The 21002-nt window shown below is 28.9% G+C and overlaps 4 protein-coding genes across 5 annotated transcripts; 1 reads left to right on the top strand and 3 right to left on the bottom strand.

Moving 5' to 3' along the window:
- The first annotated feature begins 1492 nt into the window (after window positions 1-1492).
- On the top strand, window positions 1493-4417 carry LOC134829844 (ninjurin-1). The gene is made up of 4 exons (XM_063843123.1): window positions 1493-1886; window positions 2103-2279; window positions 3942-4169; window positions 4321-4417. Exons 2-3 carry the CDS (start codon window positions 2112-2114, stop codon window positions 4125-4127), a joined length of 354 nt encoding a protein of 117 aa, XP_063699193.1. The 5' UTR covers window positions 1493-1886; window positions 2103-2111; the 3' UTR covers window positions 4128-4169; window positions 4321-4417.
- Window positions 4315-6674, bottom strand: LOC134829843 (uncharacterized). The gene is made up of 3 exons (XM_063843122.1): window positions 6188-6674; window positions 5688-6134; window positions 4315-5109 (listed from the first exon to the last, which is right to left on the bottom strand). The coding sequence occupies exons 1-3, from the start codon at window positions 6669-6671 to the stop codon at window positions 4841-4843; spliced, it is 1200 nt and encodes a 399-aa protein (XP_063699192.1). The 5' UTR covers window positions 6672-6674; the 3' UTR covers window positions 4315-4840.
- A 175-nt stretch (window positions 6675-6849) lies between these two features.
- Window positions 6850-9615, bottom strand: LOC134829285 (peptidoglycan-recognition protein LC-like). Of its 2 annotated transcripts, none has more exons than XM_063842308.1 (4): window positions 8610-9615; window positions 8330-8554; window positions 7206-7505; window positions 6850-7151 (listed from the first exon to the last, which is right to left on the bottom strand). In XM_063842308.1, exons 1-4 carry the CDS (start codon window positions 9124-9126, stop codon window positions 6919-6921), a joined length of 1275 nt encoding a protein of 424 aa, XP_063698378.1. In that variant the 5' UTR covers window positions 9127-9615; the 3' UTR covers window positions 6850-6918. The 2 variants fall into 2 exon arrangements, with proteins under 2 accessions (XP_063698378.1, XP_063698379.1); XM_063842309.1 differs by having other exon boundaries at window positions 8405-8554.
- Window positions 9616-14139: 4524 nt separating this feature from the next.
- LOC134831494 (myosin light chain kinase 2, skeletal/cardiac muscle-like) lies at window positions 14140-20597 on the bottom strand. Its single transcript, XM_063845229.1, has 5 exons — window positions 20097-20597; window positions 16555-16849; window positions 16352-16493; window positions 16088-16287; window positions 14140-14767 (listed from the first exon to the last, which is right to left on the bottom strand). The coding sequence occupies exons 1-5, from the start codon at window positions 20128-20130 to the stop codon at window positions 14413-14415; spliced, it is 1026 nt and encodes a 341-aa protein (XP_063701299.1). The 5' UTR covers window positions 20131-20597; the 3' UTR covers window positions 14140-14412.
- Between the last annotated feature and the right edge of the window lie 405 nt (window positions 20598-21002).

Raw genomic sequence — 21002 nt, 5'->3', positions numbered from 1 at the left:
TTTCAGTTTCAATTTTTTGGCAGTTTTGAGTTATAAAATGATTAAAAATGATAAATTAGAGCCCTCTGACAAATTTTTATCCATTTGGAGCAAGATTTGACAAAATAGCTTTGACACAGTTTTTTTGCTCTTGATTTAGTTTTTAAAAGAAAACTATGTCAAAGAAAATTTTTTTTTCAGTTTCAATTTTTTGGCAGTTTTGAGTTATAAAATGATTAAAAATGATAAATTAGAGCCCTCTGACAAATTTTTATCCATTTGGAGCAAGATTTGACAAAATTGGCTTTGACACAGTTTTTGACACAGTTTTTTTGCTCTTGATTTAGTTTTTAAAACAAAACTATGTCAAAGAAAAAATTTTTTTTTCAGTTTCAATTTTTTGGCAGTTTTGAGTTATAAAATGATTAAAAATGATAAATTAGAGCCCTCTGACAAATTTTTATCCATTTAGAGCAAGATTTAACAAAAATTGCTTTGACACAGTTTTTTTGCTCTTGATCAAAGAAAAAAATTTTTTTTTTCAGTTTCAATTTTTTGGCAGTTTTGAGTTATAAAATGATTAAAAATTTGACAAATTTTTACAAAATTTGACAAAAATTGCTTTGACAAAATTTTTGACACAGTTTTTTTGCTCTTGATTTAGTTTTTAAAACAAAACTATGTCAAAAAAAAAAATTTTTTTTTCAGTTTCAATTTTTTGGCAGTTTTGAGTTATAAAATGATTAAAAATGATAAATTAGAGCCCTCTGACAAATTTTTATCCATTTGGAGCAAAATTTGACAAAATTGACTTTGACACAGTTTTTGACATAGTTTTTTTTGCTCTTGATTTAGTTTTCAAAACAAAACTATGTCAAAGAAAAAATTTTTTTTTCAGTTTCAATTTTTTGGCAGTTTTGAGTTATAAAATGATTAAAAATGATAAATTAGAGCCCTCTGACAAATTTCAATCCATTTGGAGCAAGATTTGACAAAATAGCTTTGACACAGTTTTTGACACAGTTTTTTTGCTCTTGATTTAGTTTTTAAAAGAAAACTATGTCAAAGAAAATTTTTTTTTCAGTTTCAATTTTTTGGCAGTTTTGAGTTATAAAATGATTAAAAATGATAAATTAGAGCCCTCTGACAAATTTTTATCCATTTGGAGCAAGATTTGACAAAATTGCTTTGACACAGTTTTTGACACAGTTTTTTTGCTCTTGATTTAGTTTTTAAAACAAAACTATGTCAAAGGAAAATTTTTTTTTCAGTTTCAATTTTTTAGCAGTTTTGAGTTATAAAATGATTAAAAATGATAAATTAGAGCCCTCTGACAAATTTTTATCCATTTGGAGCAAGATTTAACAAAAATTGCTTTGACACAGTTTTTGATCGTTATTTTTTGTAATGTTTCAATTTCATCCTTTTTGTTCAAAAATAAAATAGTGCAGCAAAAATTCTTTTGAATTTTGGAACTTCTGTACTTTCATACGAAAACATTTCCTGAAAATATTCCTGAAAAAAATGGATCAAAAGTCACTTTCTTTCTTTCCATTGTTTCGTCACTCCACAATCCATTCCTATAATTGCCCAACATATTTGCGTAGATGTTATCAGTAATAAATAGTATTACCTGACACGAATGCATTTCCAACCAAGTAACTTTTTTTCCAAGGAATTTCCTTTGTCTGTCCCGTAAGTAGGTACAACCAAAGTGCGCCTCGTACAAATTGCTCTTTCCATGCGTAACTATGACAATCGTCAATAAATAACTTGTCTAGACGGGAAAACTTCAGTAGTTCATTTTCACCTGCGTTTCAGTCAAGAGCTTTCTAGTTAAAGTGAATTGATTTTTTTATTGTGCCTCGTGCCACATAATAGTTCAGATCAGTTCTAGAACAGCCAATGTAGGTTTTTCATTTTTTTCTTTTTGTTTTTAAATTTTGTGTCAAAGAAAAAGAAAAAAAAAATGAGTTCCATCGCAGTTGCAAACGGTGTGAACGGCAACGACCGTGTCGTAAGTGGTTTTTAGGTCCAAAGAAATTATTTTAGTGATTTTTAGTGAAAACGTTGAAATATTAAAGCATGAACAAGCGTAGAATGATTTTTTTTGTGTTTGGTAGTTAACATCAATGGATGCCAACAGATATGCCACGAAAAAGACGATAGCCCAAGGGATGTTGGATATCGCTCTTTTGACAGCCAATGCGAGTCAATTGAAGTACATCCTTCAAGTTGGAGAGAAACATGAATTTTATACCCTCATGTTGACCTTGATCACGATTTCGATCATCCTGCAAGTAAGTTTGAGACAAAAATTAGAATTTTTTTTTGGTCGAAAGTCTTCCATCACCTTCACTTCATCTCTCAGATAACCACGGGTTTGCTCAATCTCACACTGAGCCTCATGCATGACTGTCGCTTGCATTTGAAAGAGTACCACAAGTCGGCCAACTACATAAATAATTCCGTGTCGACCATGTCCTTTCTCATAACAATGGCAAATTTGCTGCTTTCTGCCTTCGATCCGACTGTCCTGCGTTACATTGATCTCTAAACATGAGAAAAAAAAATTTATCGATTAATTATCGTGACTCACCGCGTGTGAATACTCTCACACGGAATCCAATATCAATCAATTATTAAAAAACTTACCGCGTAAAATCGATACTCGGATTAAAAATCCTTGACATTCAAATTTTATTCGAAAAAAAAAACTTTTCAACTTTCTTCCAGATGTCAGTCGGTTTGTTATTCGTCGTGCTCGGCAGTCTCGACATAAACAAGCGAAAAGATCAGGGGATGGCAGTCGTGCTAAACGACATAATTCTCGTGCTTATTTTCGTCATCTCGATTACGAACGTTGTGATTAGTGGTTTTGGCATCGAACATTCCTCGCAGCCGTTGCGGTTGCTGGAAAAAGAAAGAGCGCATTAGCTAGGAGAGTTGAAAGATTTGTCGCGATTTAAAAAGTTTTTGTTTAAAACTGAAGAGTGATAGATCTTTTGAGGTTAAATTATGATTTAAGTAATTTTTGACTGAAATTTAGATGTGAAAGTGTAGAAATTTACAAAAAAAATGACAGTTGAAGGATGACAGATGTCAAAAATTTTATGAAATTTCAGTTTTTTGACGTAAAATGTAAAAATTAAATTGCACGAAATCTTAATTAAAATATTTTTCTAAAATTTCATTTTTTTTTATAAAAATTTTAATATTTTTTCAAGAAAATTTTAATAAAAAAAATTTTTTGACATCTGTCATTTTTTGAACTGTCAAAATTATTTTATAGACTTTTTAATAGAAGTTGTGAAAGATATAAAAATTAGGTGACTGTGATTAAAAAAAATTTAATTTTTTGAAAAAAATATCTTACAAAAATTTATGATTTTTTTTTTAAATTTTTAACTCAAAAAATCAAATTTTAAATAAAAAAAAAATTATCTCAAAAATATTTTTAAGAAAAATTTTACTTTTTAACAAAAAAAATCAAAAAAAAAATTTAAATTTTTCAAAAAAAAAAAAAAAAAAAATAAAATTTTTAAAAAATTTTTTTTCAAAAAAAAAAAAAAAAAAAAAAAACAATAATTTTAAATTTTTAACTCAAAAATATTAAAATTTGGAGTCAAATTTTCAAAAATCGAAAAAAATTATGAATTTTTCTCAAAAAAATAAAAAAAGCCCAAAATTTATTCGTCATAATGTAATTTTCAGTCATTTACCTACAACAAGGGCATTTAATCAATATAATTATCTAATACTCACTAAAAGAATGTAACTCAAGGTCATAACACACATTTTTATTTTTATTGATTTTCAGTAGTAATAATTTTCCGTTTTTTTATATTTTTATGATTTTTATCATTTTTTTTATTTTTTTGCCATCCCCTGTAACGTCTTTTGCTTGACACGAACAAACTGTTAAATCAATATCCTTTTCTTCAATCCTAATTTTTTTGTAGGTTGCCGCTGCGGTATTAGGCATCATTTTAACTCAAATGCAAAATCGCGGCAATCACGTCGTCGCAAATCGCTTGAATCACATTTCGTTAGCGCTCGTTGTGCTGCTAATGTTTTGTCATGTCATTAGTTTAAACTTTGGACTCGATCCGGCAGTGCATTACAACGCTACAAAGAAAGAATTGTAAAAAAAAAATATTTGAAATATTTTGTTGTAATGAACGTTAATTGTGAGAGAGGAATTTTTTAATTAATTAAAAGTTCAACGTTCGATTTATTTTATTTTTATTTTTTATTTATTTTTTTTTATTTTATTTTTTTTATTATTTTATTTTTTTTATTATTTTATTTTTTTTATTATATTTTATTTTTTTTTATCAGATCGCCCAAGGCTTAATTTGTATTTTCCTCGGCACCCAAGATATTAATAACTCGGAGCACCATGAAAAGGCAGATTTGGGGCAAAATATCTCTTTGGGCATTAATTTGGCAGTCGTTGTAATAAATATCATGCTCAATACGATGGAAATGTCCTCCTCCACGGTCCCTGAGTTGACCAATGGCACTGATATTTATTTCAATGCCAAAACTGAGTAAACATTTTTTTTTTATTTTTTTTATAATTTGAAATCATTTTTTGGACAGTTTTTTTATGTAAAATTTTTAATTAAGATCTAAAAAATAATATACGTATAAAAAAATGTAAATTAAATTAAGGCTATAATTAATTTTAAGATAAATATTAAAAATTAATTAAAATAATATTAAATAATAAAAATGATGAAACTTGGTCTAATAAAAATAATAAAATATGGTTTTGGTAAATTTTTCGTGTTTTTTCTTATAAAAAGTTTTAATTCAGGTAAGTTTTTGTTTCAGTTTTGTGACTTGTTTAATATTTTCACTCAAATTTACATTCATTCAGTACTCGATGACTTGAATAATTTGACCAATTATTCCAACTTTGAAGGTTTTCGTAAAATCTTTTTCCCGGGCTTTTTGAATTAGAAGCTTGACAATGTCCGAAAATTTTGTAATTCGGTGATATGTAGCCTTTTTCAATTCCGAGATCTATAATTGCAAAGAGAATTTGAATTTGCTCGTCAGTAGGGTCGAAATGAGTGTAGTCTCCAATGAAGCCAATTGATATACAATCATCGCCTTGAAATGCTGAAAGAAATAAAGTTAGAATTTATTTTTTTTTGAGCCCAGTGCACATTATGAAATTTCTACGTAATGAAAATTATAATTTGTTTTTAAATAAAATGTTTCATTTTTAACTCTAATACAATTTCAAAAAGTTTAAAAAAATTTAAAACTTGTATTTTTGTCCCGAAGATCATTTTATGAATTTACCCCAATGCATATTTCAAAATTTCCCCATAACATAAAATTAAAAATTATTTCCCAATACACATTCTTACTGTGTTCTATAATGCAAATTTATTTTTTTCTATTAAATAATTTTAATTTTCAACCCAGTACACATTTTAAAATTTTATCCCAATGCATATTTAAAAAAACTTCCTAATGCACTTTTTATAATTTTTTCCCAATATACATTTTGAATTTTTGATAGGTCTATGTAAATTTTGTTTTTTAATTCTATAAATTTAATAAATTTTAACATTTTAAAATTTTCGACCCAATACAAATTTTTAAATTTTATCCCAGTGCACATTTTAAAAATTTTTTCGTCAAATTTCGCTTCAAAATTCTATAAATTTATTTTTTTTTTAGTTTCTTACCAGAAGTTAAAGATCCATCATACCGCCAACCCCTGCCTTCATACAAAAGCCCGTCATGCCCAAGGAAAAAGTTGTACGGCAAATCATCCCAAAACGCTTTTTTAATGTAATATTCTTCCATTTTCACAGCAAAGCTCGTACAATCTTTTTTCGTCGAACACCCATTCGGAAATTCCTTTTTCAGCAAATCTCCCGTGTGAGCAATGAAAATTTCCTCAGCCGGATGAGATAAATTTTTGTTTGCATGATTTGGCGTTTGATTCCAATCACGACGTCTCACAATCGTCAACGGAAACGGCGTCGTCGTCGTTATTTCGGGAGTTGTTGTTTCTGGAGTCGTTGGAGGAATTGTCGAAGGCATCGTTGACGAAGTCGAAGGAATTTCTGTGGTTGAAAGTGTTGTCGAAGGCTCAAAAGTTGTTACAGGAATAGAATTTTCTGACGTGGCTACGAAGTAAAAATTGAAATTTCGTGAATTTCGAAGGAAAAAAGTAACTTACAAAACAAAATTATCAGCGTAATTCCCATCGCAAGCAAGAATCCACTCAAAATTATCACCGCTGATAAGATTAAAATTCTCCGTGATCGTGAACTTTTCAAGCCGAAGCCTTTGTAACCGTCTCCCGTCTCTGTATCTTTCGAAAAATCACTACTGCTCGACAATTCCTCGTCATTTTTCCCACAAATGGCCTCACTTCGCGTCAAAACATTCCGAATTATCACAGTTCCTTTGATGTGTGTTTGATTTCCGATCGTCACATTCGTGCATCCATCCATATTTAGGTCGGAAATTTGTGGTCCGCCCCTTATCGCTTCCGCAATCATCTCATCTGTGGTGACTTCCTGCCCCTCGGGATACTCAAAAAGGTCGGCATCGTGCATCGTTTCGACCAAATCTCGCGTCGACCGCGGAAAAGAGGACACGGAACTCGTTTCGTCATCGGAAATCGAACGAATTTCAACATTTGCAGCGATATGCGACATAATTGGCACGCAATACAGCCCAAACTGAGGAACTTTGAAGCGCAAAATCGATTTTCGTAATCTAATCTTATCACTTATTCAGATAATTTTTTAATTTATTTCATGAATGAATCTCCCCGGAGACGTAGTACGAGAGAGAAAGAGAGAATTTTTCAATTAAAAATTATATTTAGCTAAAATTATCACAAAAAACACTTAAAAAATTACGAAATATGTACAAATATTTGAGTTCAATTACAGATTTCAGTCAAATTTCGCTCGACCAATGCTCCCAAGTCGTTATTACGTTGTAAAGTGCCTCGCCGGGACTCTCGCTGGCGATTAACTGCCGATGCCCGAACAGTTTGTAGTCGTCGGAGAGATATTTTTGGCTCAGACCTTCCTCAATTAGCAATTTTGCTGCCGCTAAAGCTCGCGGCGGCGGAAGTTTATTGTTGAAAGTGCCGATAAAAGCGATTCCGATGCTCTTTTTGTTGTAACCTGCAACGAAATTTATTGAAATTTTTTCTTTTTAGGTGAAAAATCGCAACTTACGAAGGGTATGAGCGCCTTGACTTAACCAACCACGTCCTTCGTAGACAGCTCCGTCGCCGCCAATGAGGAAATTGTACCCGATGTCGTCCCAATTGCGACTTTCAATGTGAAAAGTTTGGATGAAACGAACACGGAACGTGCATTGAGCTTGTGTGGTGCATCCTTCGGTGGCTGTATGAGCGATAATTACCTTGGTCGATGGCAGTTCAAGCGGCGTAAGAGGATTATTGGGAGGTTGGGCGATCCATTCGTCGCGAGTTACGATTCGGAGGATGGAAGTGTCGTTCACGCGACTGACATCTGGAAGAAAAATGGAGAAAAAAATTAGAAAATGGGGATTTTTTGAAGGATTTTGGATCAAATTCGACCTTTTTTGGAGAAATTTAATGGAAATTTTTATTTTTTTGGATTTTTCACAGCTTTTTTTAACAAATTTTGGTTTAATTTAAAAAAATTTTTTAATTTTCGCAAAATTTAGTGAAAAAATTTTTAAAAATTTTGTCAAAACGATTGAAAGTTTTCTTAAGGAGGCTAAAAATTTCCAAAAATTTAATTTTTTTACTTGAAACGTTTAAAATTTTTACGAAATTTTCTCAAAATGTTCAAAATTTTTACGAAATTTACTCGAAATGTTCAAAATTTTTACGAAATTTACTCGAAATATTCAAAATTTTTACGAAATTTACTCAAATTGTTCAAAATTTTTAAGAAATTTACTCGAAAAGCTCAAAATTTTTACGAAATTTACTCAAAATGTTCAAAATTTTTACGAAATTTACTCGAAATGTTCAAAATTTTTACGAAATTTACTCGAAATATTCAAAATTTTTACGAAATTTACTCGAAATGATCAAAAATTCATCCGAAAAATTCAAAATTGAACTAAAATCAATTCAAAAAGAAAAAAAATTACAAGAAAAGAATTCAACTGATCAAAAAAAATACGAAAATCTTCAAAAAATTCATTATTCTAACTAAAATTCGTATCAATTTGCTGCGCAATTCTCGAACCAAAACAAAAACAACCCAAAAAATCACTCGTCGCCGTTCTAATTCAATTTAGATTACAACATTTTATCGCGCATCTCCCCAAAATTTCCGCTTTTTATCGATATTTTTATTACCTATGGTCGAATCGATGGGAATATTTCGTCGCGAGTCTTCGCCGTCGCCGATTCGGTGTCGTTGATGCACTTTACCTGAAATGTCTGTCGCATAAACCACGAGAAATATTATCCCTATCACTATTGACATCATCACGCAACAGCAAATGGCCCCAATGAAGTAGTAATTTTGCAGCTTTTTCTGAATTGCGGCGATTGTTCCTTGATTTTCCGGCGACAAATTATCTAAAATCCAAAAAATTCTTAATTTTTGTTAAAATTTCATCAAAACTCATCTCACCCGTGGGATTTCCATCAGAAATTTTGCCATTTCCCGCTGACATGTCAACCAAACTCTTCGCAAATCCCTCATTAACGACGCCATTTTTCACTTCCAGCCACTCTTTTCGCTCCTGATCGATCATAAATTGCTGAATTGTCACCGGGGCATGGAATTCCTGTGTATTTCCGATCCGCACATTTGTGGAATTTTTAATCGCGATGCTCGAAATGTTGTGTCCTTGCGTTTCGCCAACGGGTAAGGCGTCGTTTTCTTGCTGCGTCGCCAGATAATCGTTCGTATAGTTGTCAATTTCCGTCGAAACGGGATTTTCCGCATCGTCGTCGTCGTCGGAAGTGGCTGTGGATGATGACGCACTCGAATCTATTGACGAAATTGAGATGTTGTGACGTCGTTCCTGCTCTGCGATAATTTTTTGCTGATCTTGGGGATTCACAGCATCTCGGACTGCCGTTAATTCGACATTGTTTGTGATTATGAAGCCGCTATCTGCATCAACGACACTTTCTTGAGCCATTTTTTGTGTTTTTTTGTTATCTGTTTGTTTTTTTATTCTACGAAATCACTTATGCGATCATCTTTACATCAATTTTTATGAGTTGTGTGCACTTTTTATCAGTTTTTTTTCGCTTTCTTTGTAAAAAAGTAGTTGAACAAGATAAAAATAGGTCCCGATAAATACTTCAAGTGTGATTCACGACACTTTATTGTCCGATAAACAGCTTAAGGTCGCGTTAGCGACAAATAACTCGCAAAATTAAGCACCAACCGTCTCCACTTGAGGTCTAAAACTCAATTTCCGGCTAAATTTCGTCTTAATTATCGCTTTTAATTAACTAGAAAAAATTATTTTCTTCACTTTTGGTCTTTTTTTTGTACGCGACTCGTCTCAAACCCGTCTTGTTTACATTTTAACTGCTAATCTTCCGTACGATCATACATTGAACAGACACTTAATATTCATATAAACGACAGTCAATGAATAATAATAATGAATTAAGTCCGATCGCAGCGACGCAAAGTGAGATACTGACCAGTTTTTTCGAATTGCAAAGCGAAACGAGAGGCTAAAAAGTTACTCAGCTGATCGGAGGTAATCGGGAATTTTTTATCATTGTGTGAGTTATGAATGAGTTGAGAGTCGATAAGAAGGTGTGTGACGGCGATCATCGCGAGTGAGAGTTATTTTGGAGAAGAATTTGACATTTAAAAATTTTTTGTGGGTAAATAGAGCGATGATTCAGACGAGTGATTGTTTGCGTTATCGAATGGGGTTTATCTGGTTGTGAATGTCGTAAAAATGAAGACATCTGGGAATCGTTTATTGAATGAAGAATGACGTGTTGTTACGCTGAAATTAATAGTTAATTGTTGCTTTAGTTGATAAATGAATGATTTTTTTTTACTGAGAGGTGATTATTTTAATTGTTCGAAGACTTGAGGAAATGAATTTGAATTAAAGATTTAATCGTAGATTTCTTGAAAAGATTAATTTTCTTAAAACTGAAAATTTTTCCTCTTAACTTACTTCAGTTTTAGTTTTAAAGCTAAAAAAATTTCTTTTAGAGCTAACTTTTGTCAAAGCTGAAATTTTTTCTTTAGAGCTAACTTTTGTTAAAGCTGAAAATTTTTCTTCAAGAGCTAACTTTTGTTAAAGCTGAAAATTTTTCTTTAAGAGCTAACTTTTGTTAAAGCTGAAAATTTTTCTTTAAGAGCTAACTTTTCTTAAACCTGAAAATTTTTCTTAAAGAGCTAACTTTTGTTAAAGCTGAAAATTTTTCTTCAAGAGCTAACTTTTGTTAAAGCTGAAAATTTTTCTTCAAGAGCTAACTTTTGTTAAAGCTGAAAATTTTTCTTCAAGAGCTAACTTTTGTTAAAGCTGAAAATTTTTCTTAAAGAGCTAACTTTTGTTAAAGCTGAAAATTTTTCTTAAAGAGCTAACTTTTGTTAAAGCTGAAAATTTTTCTTTAAGAGCTAACTTTTGTTAAAGCTGAAAATTTTTCTTCAAGAGCTAACTTTTGTTAAAGCTGAAAATTTTTCTTTAAGAGCTAACTTTTGTTAAAGCTGAAAATTTTTCTTCAAGAGCTAACTTTTGTTAAAGCTGAAAATTTTTCTTCAAGAGCTAACTTTGTTAAAGCTGAAAACCTAAGCTAACTTTTGTTAAAACTGAGAATTTTACTTTAAGAACTTTTGTTAAACCTGAAAATTTTTCTTAAAGAGCTAACTTTTGTTAAAGCTGAAAATTTTTCTTCAAGAGCTAACTTTTGTTAAACCTGAAAATTTTTCTTCAAGAGCTAACTTTTGTTAAACCTGAGAATTTTTCTTTAAGAGCTAACTTTTGTTAAAACTGAAAATTATTCTTCAAGAGCTAACTTTTGTTAAAACTGAAAATTTTTCTTTTAGAGCTAACTTTTGTTAAAGCTGAAAATTTTTCTTAAAGAGCTAACTTTTGTTAAACCTGAAAATTTTTCTTCAAGAGCTAACTAAAACTTCGATAACTTTTGTTAAAACTGAAAATTTTAACAATTCTTCTTTTAACTTTTGTTAAAGCTGAAGATTTTTCTTTGAGAGCTAACTTTTGTTAAACCTGAAAATTTTCTTTAGAGCTTTTGTTAAAACTGAAATTTTTTCTCGCGCTAACTTTTTTTTAAAATTTTTTTTGAGCCATTTTTTTTATCCATTTTTGAACTTTAAATCATTTTCAGAAGCCATTTTAATAAAAAAAATCCTCATTTTTATCAATTTTTCACTTAATCTCGTAATCTTTTAAAATCCTCTTCAAGCGTTTCATATATTTTTTTCACCTTATCACATTTTTTGCACTTTTTGAATCAAATTCCATTGAAAATTCCACATTTTAACAATAATTTTTGGCATTTTATTGACTGCAACAAGTTTAAAACATTTACTATTTAACATTAATATCCACAAATCTTACTCCCTAATCACGTAAATTAAACTAAAATTATTCAATAAATTCATTTGTTCAGTGCCGCGTTGACGGTTTACGGGATTCCGCTGCCATAATTGAAGTACAACAGCAGACACAATACACACAAAATCGTAAAAATAACAAAAACTACACGAAAATTGTTTTTCTTCAGTAGCAGCGCGATACTTTCTTTGCGTGTCAGCACCTTATCTGGAAAATGTTTGAAGATTTTTATTTATTTTTTTTTTAAGAAATATTTTTTTTTCTCACCTTGAGGCTTTCGATTGTAATATTCATGGAGTTTGGGGATTTGGTGTCGTTGCGTATTTGATCGTGGTTTCAATAAAAGTGGCTTCATTTTATTAATTCTTGCATAAGTTCATTGTTTTTTCGCACATAAATTACGAAATTAATCAAGCAGGAGCGACGACGCGATGTGAACCAACGAGAAATTGAAAGTCTACTGACAACTCATTCATTCAGTTCCGTCAATGAGTCCGTAGAAATGTTACGTGTCGCGATCCGTACGGCGAATTCGCGTTTGTGTGGGTTAAATTTGCAACGATAGCCGGTAAATTCCATGCGATGCGCGCTCTAATCGTCTTAAATTTCGAATAATTTGTCGTCGCATGTCATTTTTCGCATGTTATCAAATGCAATTCATTGATTTTATTGGATAATTGGATTAAAAAATTGCCTCAAAAACACGCGAAACTCTCCATCGGTGGTCTTCAGGCTCAAAAGTTGACAATAATTGACGGCACTAATTAAAAGTTCTCATTGCACCTCGTTCGCGATGCGAAAACCGTTATGTCATGAAATCACGTAAACAATTCGGCTCGTATTTCGTGTGCTAGCTATAAACATGATATGGGCATCGATAAGTTGTCGAGGTACGTGATCTTTATCGTTGTCGCGTCATGTTACTTTACTTTTGCAAAATTCGAGCCAAAAATAAAATTCGTATCCACGAGACGTCTGGCAATGTAAAAATTGAAACGGTTGTGAAGTGATGCGGAAGAAACGACCTTGCGAGAGAAAAATTGAAAGTTTTTCATGGAAAATTTATTTGGAGTTGTTTGCATACTTACCGGCTGATGAAACAAAAAATGGGAAAATTTCGTAGTAGTTTGTTTGAAGTCGTTTTCTGAAAATGTTTACACAAAGTTTTAAAATTTAATTTATTTTAAGAATTTGCTCTTCTAAATTACTTCAAAAAAGCTAAAATGTGTTTTTTTTTAAATATTAAAAAATGCAAGATTTTGAATGATTTTAACGGAAATTTTATTTAAAATTTTTATTTTAATTGTCAAAAATTGATTTTTTTTTTTGCCTTTAAGAGTTTAGAATTTTTAGAATAAAACTGATAGATATGATAATAAAAAAATGAACAAAATATTATATTCTTAAAAACTTTTATTAACAAATTTTTATTTAATTTGTTTTTTCAAAATCTTTCAAATTTTTTAATTGGCACATTAAAAAAATATTTTTAAATTATTTAAAAAAATTAAATTATTTTTTTTATGTTTTACCTTTTTATAATAGAGAAAATATAGAGAAATTTTTAGAGAAAAAATAAAAAAAAAATCTCTAAAATTGTTTAAATAGATTTTGGATCATTTCAAAGGTAATTTTTCATTAAAAAAAATTAAAAAAATAAATAAATAAAAAGAAAAAAAATTTAATTAAACCTTCCTAAAATTTAAAAATTTTAAAAAACTTCAATTAACATTTTTAAAATATAATTTTAAATAATAAAATAAAAAAATTATTTCAAATTTTTAAAAAAATAAAAAAGTTAAAAAAAATTTTACCTCAAAATTTAAAAACCTTCAGTTAATAATTAAAAATTACAAAAAAAAATTTATTTTATTTAAGAAACATTTGGGGGAAAAATGAAAATAATTAAAAAAAAAGACAAAATTAAATAATTTTTTTCGAAATGCGGTAAAAGATAAATTTAATTAAATTAAAATAAAAAATAATTATTTTATTAAACTGAATTAATTTTAAACAGTACAAAAAGTTAAAAAAAATAATTCAATAAATTACTTTTAAAAATTTATTAATTTTTTTTACTCATCAAAAGGAAAAATTTTAATAAAAAAAATATAAAATATTGATGTTTTTTAAATTCAAAAAATTAGTTGTCAATTTCCCTTTAAACGTTTTCGCAAAAAAAAAAAAAATAATAAATAAAAAAACATTTAATTATCACGAAGCTTAGGGGATATTTTCTTGACACTTTAGACAAAAAAAAAGGAAAGAAAAAGCACAAAAACTTCAATATTCTAAATAAATTATAAATTTTTAAAATTTTTTTTCCTGATGTCAGAATAAATGATTTAATGTGAAAGTCTAAATAACTTTAAAGGATGTAATATTAATTTTAAGCTAAATTTTGTTTCATTTTCGGTACAAAAATGTACCATGACCCCAAAAAATGTTCAATTTGATTAATTTTTCAGAAAAATTTTTTCTTTCAAATACCTGCAGAAACTCAAAAAGTTGAAAAATATTTTTTTTCTGAATTCTGTGAAAATAACTCATAAATAAGCAAAAAAAAAAACAAAAATTTTGAATTAGTTAAGTTTTATTCTCCTGTCTTGCTAAATATTTCTTAAGAGCTAAAATAAAATCTGTATATTAATAAAATTAAGTAAAAATAAATACAATATCATCAGGTTTCCAGATTCTTGAACGTCATCACGTCACATTTGCGTGACTTTTCCGTTCAAGTCTAATGCCTCTCTATCAGTAATTCTAGTTTTTTTTTAGTTTAAACATTTTTTCATTTCAGTAAAAAAATAAAGTAGCAGTAAAACCGGCTAAATATCTCTCTGTCGCCCTAAAAACTAAAGAATTGTCTTAGATTTCCTTCTCTGCCAATCGCGCATTGCCGCCATGCTTCTTGAACCGCTGTATCGCAATTATCGTATTGATGGCCTTGACCCAGCGCTTTTTAATAACATAACGTTTTAATTTTGTTTTTGTCACTGACAATTCGCGTTCGCGTTGCAACTCGGCCAACCACGGATGCCGCAACGCCTTCTTGGCGCTCATGCGTTTGCAGCCCTCCTTCACGAGCAACTGACTGATAAAGTCCTTCGCCAGATCCGACACATCGTCGAACGAGTGGTAGTCGAAGGAGTACTTGCCGAGCGTGACATTCGTCATTGTCTGGACATCGTCGTCACCCACGAATGGCGACAAGCCCGAAACCCTGCGCGACGGAAAAATTTCATCATTTCAAACAAAACTCGCTTTTTTGCGTCAAACGTGTGCAAATTATTAGTAAAAGTGACTACGTTCCCTCTCAGATGACGTCAAATGAATGACGAGCATGAGAGGTGTTTACCACAAAAAATTTTTTGTTACAAAATCTACAACATCAAATTATTACGTGTCGTTGCAATTTTCTAATTACAAGAAGATTGTCCAATTTTAGGCTCCTGAAAAGATTTTTCATGAAAAAAATCTTTTTTAAATTTGAAAACTTTTGGAGACTAAATATTCGACATTCTTCTTGCGATTATCAGTAATTAAAAACTAAGTTAAAACGTCATGTTACTAAAGAAAGCTGTTTTTGTACAACATCGAGCTCTCATTTGTGATCCTTTGTGGGAAGAAAATATTTACATTTGGCGCTCGGGAGAGGCCCAAGAGACTTTTGAGTGCAGAAAAGTTGGATTATTGTAAAAGACGGTGACGTTACGGAAGTTATCAACGATCTCAGTAACGATTTTCAGTCGAATAATTTTCTTAAAAAAATTTTAAATTTATAAAAAATATTTTTTTTTAGTTTTAAAAATATTTTTTTTTTAATCATTTAGCTCAAAAAAGATAATTTTTAATTTTTTTGGAATTTCTTTTCAAATAAAAAAATTTAAATTAATTTTTTTTTTAAATTATTAAAATTATTTTTTTTTTTATTTTTTTAAATTATTTTTTTTTAAATTTTTTAAATATTTTTTTTAAATTTTTATAAATAATTAATTTTAAAGGTCTTGCTAAAATTTTTATTTATTATTTAGAAATTATTGATTTTAAGTTTTTTTTTTTTTTTTTTTGAAAAAATAAGATATCTTTAAGTTTGATATTCGATAATTATTACAATAAAAAAAAATTATTTTCAATTTGAATCTAAATTTTTATCAAACTTTAAAATTTATTTATTTATTAATTTGGTATAAATAAATTGATTTTTTTGTGAAAAGACTTTTAAAAAAATTAATTTTAATTTTAAAAAATATAAAAAAAATAAATAAAATTAATTAACTTAATCTTTAAATTCAAAATATTTCGATAAAATTCTTAAATTTTTTTTTTTAAATAATTAAATTTTAATAAAAAAAAAATAATAAAATTATTAAAAATCGAATTCCTGTAAAAAAAATAAATATCTCAAAAATAAATATTTATTCGGATCTCGTTGGCAGAGACGTTGATAACTTCAATAAAGTAAAGTAAAGTGCAAATTTCACACATAAAACATGAAAACCATGCAAAAAAACATCAAAAATTTCATGCAAATTATACTCACAAGACGTAACAAATGACGCCGAGACTCCACATATCCGTATAAAAGCCAATTTCATCAAAGTTGATCACTTCTGGAGCAGCAAATTCGGGCGTTCCGAACATCACTTGCAAAGGCTTTCTTGGATCGTAACGTCTGGCGAACCCAAAGTCGATAATTTTGATACGATTTCCTTCTTTGGATAAGCACAAAACGTTTTCAGGCTAAAAAATAATTTTTTCTTGCTTCAAAATTCGGTCATGAAATGCTTTAAAAGTGAAATTTTACCTTCATATCTAGATGGATAATGCGTTTGCTGTGAATATAAGCGATTCCCTCGCAAATTTGTCGCATGAAAATCGCACAAGCGCGTTCTGTGAGTACAAAGTCTTCGTCGATCACGCGTTCAAAAAGCTCTCCTCCTTGAATTCTGTTGAAAAATAAATAAAAATTTAATTTTTTCAATAATTTTTTGATAAAAAAGGACTCACAATTCCAAAACTACATAAATATGATTGTCATAGTCGAAGGCATCATACATCTGAATCAGTCTTGGATGATGCAACGAACTCATGATATCAATTTCGCGTTCCATGTCGGCGCGTTCCTTCTTTTTCTTGTACTTGACAATTTTGGCGGCGAGCTCAAGACCCGTTTTTTGTTCCTTACACAAGAAAACGGTACCGAAACTGCCTCGCCCAAGCTCTGGCAAGATGTCATATTTAGTCGCGGGATCCACATTTGTCTTTAATGTGACATTTTGATAAGGGAAAAGAGGTTCAGGCTCTGAAAAAAAATAAAAAATGAAAATTTAATAAAAATAGCAAAAAATAAGTTTAAGATAAAGAAAAAATTTAAATTAAATTTAAAAGAATAATTAAATTAAAGATTATTTTTAAAAAAATTAACAAATTAATTAAAAAATAAAAGCAATTACTAATTATTTAAAAAAAAAAAATAAATAATTAAATTAAAAATTATTTTAAAAAATTTTATTTAAATAAATTTTAAAAAATATAATTATTAATTATTTAAAATAAAAAAATTAAAATTAAATTGAATAATTAAAATAAAAAATTATTTAAATATATTAAATTAAATAATTATATTAAACATATTAATTAATAATTAAAAAAAATAATTACTAATTTTTTGAACAAATTAATTAATTTAAAATAATTGATAATTAAAAAAAGTAAATCATTAAAATTATAAATAATTTTTATTTTATTTAATTTTTTATTTTTCCCCTCAATAAATGTTTTTCTTGAAATTTTTGAAAAATAATTAAATTAAAAATTATTTATTTTTTTATTAAAATATTTAAAAAAAATGAAATTAAAAATCAATTATTTAAAATAAAAAAATAAATAAATTTAATAAAATAATCAAGTTAAAAATTATTTTAAAAATTTTTATTTCAATAATTTTAAAAAAAAAATAATTAAAATTAATAACTACCTACTTATTTAAAAAAATATTAATTCAAGAAAAAAAAATAATAATTTAATTAGGTAACAAAAAAAAATTTTAATATAATTTTATTTTTTTTTTTGCCTCATTAAATATTTTTTTAAATTTTTAACCACGTGACATTATCTCCATCAAAACAAAAGAATAATGGAAAATTTTAAAATTAGGTCAACGAACGAAGAATTTCAGACAAGACAAGCAGCGACGCAAGGTCACCTTTTTCATCAAAAAACAATTTTAAAATTTTCATTCTTGTGATATACGAGATTTTTTTTTTCGAAAAAAAAAACACGCCAAATTTATCACCGCCTGGTAACATCGTTTTTTCGCACGCTAAATAAATCCGAAGTAGGACAGAAAAATATTTTTGATTATTTTCGTCGTTCTCGCTCTCGCAGAGGCATTTAAGAGGTGTCAATGCGCATTGATGTTTTACTGATATTTTTTTGGCGTCGTCGTCGAGTCACCTAATAAAACAAAATTTTTTATCGCGCCCGACTTAAACTGAGCAGAAAAATATTATATTCAACAAACGTCTTTATTATTCAATAAAAAATGAAAAATTTTCAAAAAGAAAAATTTTTTGGCAATCATTTCGTAAATACATCACAAGCAGCGTGTGCGCCCGTTTTTACAACTGTGGCACGAAAAACTAAATAAATTGTTATTATCTCGAATCTAATTGCTTCTATTGTGCGAAAGAGTGTGAAAACTGCCTTTGAATTTTCTTTAATTAGCAGAAAATGTCGCACACTCGGCCAAAAAACCGAAAAATTTTTTAACCTCTACTCATTTTCCCATCATTTACGGTTGACGAGTGACAAGTTCCTCTCTCTCGCGCATGCAAGTGTTGCCAAAAAATTAAGATTTTTTTGTTGTTGTGTTAAATTATTTACGCGCGCGCATGAAAAAAAGTACATATTTCCCTTTTGTTGAGACCTAGACCGTGAAAACGGATGTTGTGCACATTTTTTCGATACGAACTTGAAAAAACGTTCATTTTTCTTGACCGTATAGGTCAACTTTCAGATGTTTCATATAAACAATTTTTTTTTTCAAGAGACATGTACTTATGTTATACGAATAAACGTTCATCATTAAAAATCTTGTAAATATTAGACAGATCATCCGCATTCTTGGTGGCTGTGTGGATTCAGAGTAACATGTAAATATTTAGAAAGACGGCAGTTTGAGTGTTTATGGGATGATTTAAGGGAAATGGAATGAGAAACCTGTTGGATGCGACCTTGAGAGGAATTTTATTGACTTCAAGTGTATTTAAATTGACAATTTTAGTTCGTTTTACATTCAAAAAGTGAATTTATGGCTCAGAAAGAGATTTTGAAATTTTAAATTAATTTTTCTGAGATATCTAAAAATTTTAATTTAAGTCTTCTGAGGTTAATAAATACAAATTGAGCTCTAAACTGATCTTTACTGAGTAATTTGAAACCTATGAGAAGTTAATTTAGCCTTAAAATTATTATTTAAACTTCTTTAAAATTTAAATTAATCCTTTAGAGCTTAAAATTGCATCTAAAGAATTAATTCTTACCTCTAAAGAAGTTCAAATTATATTTAAGGGCCTTACTCATAGGTTTTAAATTAATCAGTTTAGAGCTCAATTTTTATTAATTAACCTCAGAAGACTTAAATTAAAATTTAAAAATATCTCAGAAAAAATATTTTTAATTTTTTTTTAATTTTCTGAACCATAAATTCACTTTTTGAATGTAAAACGAACTAAAATTGTCAATTTGAGGCTTTAAATTTACTCCCTTCTAATTTCGTTAATTCTTAAAAAATTTTCTAAGCTGATCTGTTAAAGAATGTCATTCCAGACGAATAAAAACTATGTCATTATTTTCCAATTCTTGATACTAAACGCCTTTAGAATTGCTCTAACAGCTTAAAATCCGCTTTAAAGAATAAAACTCAATTATTTTCAAAAATACAAGCCAATGATCTCCTCATAATTCATTGCAGTCGACGATCCAACTTCGCATCCATATCCATCTTCGCGACTATTAAAAAATTTATATGTGATCGAAATCGCAATAAATAACCGTCTTTCCATATCAAGGTTTCAAAAAAGTGAATTCAAGGCAGCTTTTCATAATTTGACGATTTTTTTTTCATCTTGTCTAGTAAATATTTAAACGCAAAAAAAAATATTTAAAAAAATTTTGTTTTTTGGTCGTCGCCAAACTTTGCATATGCCACCGTTCGCCGCCCAAATCAACAACAAAAAAAATATTTTTTTTAATGGATTGTTATTTGTTATTTTCAGCCATGCCATTCTTTTACATTTTTTTCGTGTGTTTAAAACACAAAAATATTTATTTTTTTTGCACGTTCGACCACCAAATGGGACCATTACACTCTCTTTTTTTTTATTATTCAATTTTGCTTCATTTCATCTTATTTATGTTCATTTTTTTTTATTTTCAAAACACCCACTACCGCGGACCAGAAATGTAGTCGTTAAACGCGATTATCAATGCTAAAGGACCATAAAAGGCGATTCGTGTTGATGATCGTTGTCGTATGCTGTACTTACCATCAAAGGGATATGTCTCATCAATGTAAATCATCTTTTGTCTTTTTTGTTTTTTTTTTTGCTTTAGATTTATTTACAGTTTCATTTATTTATTGTTTTGGACTTTTCCAGCAAATTCTACTGATTCGTAGACTAGTTGGGGTCTTTTATGATTTAATTTCTCTTTATTTTGTTTTAATTAATTCAAAAACTGCCACAGATCCGAGTCTGTTTGCAGTTAACTTTTTGCGAATTTTACTTTTAGCACACTTGAGTTCTGCACTGTGCAAAGTTCTTCCTCATACTGTTCAAGTAGGCGAAAAGTATATTTTTTATATATACATTTTAAAAAGTATATTTCATTCAGTATTTCTCTCTATTTTTACACTACACAAGTTTTCTACGAGATTTTAACATTGAAATCAGCTTAAAAAAAATATTTATAGATAGACGACCATAAAGACCACGACGACGAAATTTAATTAAAATTTGTGATTTTTTTTTCGTACACTTGTATCATTAATTCAATTGCCAATTCTAGTTTGTCCTTTTTTATTTTTGATTTTGTGTTTTTTTCTTCTAATAAATAACCTTTCAACAGGTTTTCACATTTCCGCAAAAAAATATTTGTTGGACTAGAATGAAGGAGTTTTGTATCGAGACTAAATTTATTTTTACAAAAAATATTTGAAGATACATTTGTTTTGGGGAGATAACGTCTTCGCGTCGTACACAACCGTAAGACAAGACAACGTGAAATAGATTTGGGCATCAGTTTGTTTGTTGTTTCTCCGCGATATACTTCATTAGTCCGTTTATTTGTACGCGATGGGAGAAATAGGCGTAGGATGGACAGTTAATGGAAAGAGAATTGTGGGACGAAATCACGTGAATTTTGTTTATTTACGTGAAAAGTTATTTGCAAAC

This window comes from Culicoides brevitarsis, chromosome 2, assembly GCF_036172545.1.
Source record: "Culicoides brevitarsis isolate CSIRO-B50_1 chromosome 2, AGI_CSIRO_Cbre_v1, whole genome shotgun sequence".
NCBI lineage: Eukaryota > Metazoa > Arthropoda > Insecta > Diptera > Ceratopogonidae > Culicoides > Culicoides brevitarsis.
Note: the sequence above shows the minus strand (reverse complement) of the source record. Positions and strands in the feature narration are given on the sequence as shown.

Excerpts from the sequence above, each read along its gene's own strand:
- LOC134829843 (XM_063843122.1), bottom strand. The coding sequence starts at position 6,671 with ATGTCGCATATCGCTGCAAATGTTGAAATTCGTTCGATTTCCGATGAC. Across the intron at positions 6,135-6,187 it reads TACGCTGATAATTTTGTTTT|CCACGTCAGAAAATTCTATT; the intron begins GTAAGTTACTTT and ends TTTACTTCGTAG. Across the intron at positions 5,110-5,687 it reads TGATGGATCTTTAACTTCTG|CATTTCAAGGCGATGATTGT; the intron begins GTAAGAAACTAA and ends TATTTCTTTCAG.
- LOC134829285 (XM_063842308.1), bottom strand. The coding sequence starts at position 9,126 with ATGGCTCAAGAAAGTGTCGTTGATGCAGATAGCGGCTTCATAATCACA. Across the intron at positions 7,506-8,329 it reads TCCCATCGATTCGACCATAG|ATGTCAGTCGCGTGAACGAC; the intron begins GTAATAAAAATA and ends TTTTTCTTCCAG. Across the intron at positions 7,152-7,205 it reads TCAAGGCGCTCATACCCTTC|GTTACAACAAAAAGAGCATC; the intron begins GTAAGTTGCGAT and ends ATTTCGTTGCAG.
- LOC134829844 (XM_063843123.1), top strand. The coding sequence starts at position 2,112 with ATGGATGCCAACAGATATGCCACGAAAAAGACGATAGCCCAAGGGATG. Across the intron at positions 2,280-3,941 it reads CGATTTCGATCATCCTGCAA|GTTGCCGCTGCGGTATTAGG; the intron begins GTAAGTTTGAGA and ends ATTTTTTTGTAG.
- LOC134831494 (XM_063845229.1), bottom strand. The coding sequence starts at position 20,130 with ATGATTTACATTGATGAGACATATCCCTTTGATG. Across the intron at positions 16,850-20,096 it reads TGAGACATATCCCTTTGATG|AGCCTGAACCTCTTTTCCCT; the intron begins GTAAGTACAGCA and ends ATTTTTTTTCAG. Across the intron at positions 14,768-16,087 it reads GGCGTCATTTGTTACGTCTT|GGTTTCGGGCTTGTCGCCAT; the intron begins GTGAGTATAATT and ends TCCGTCGCGCAG.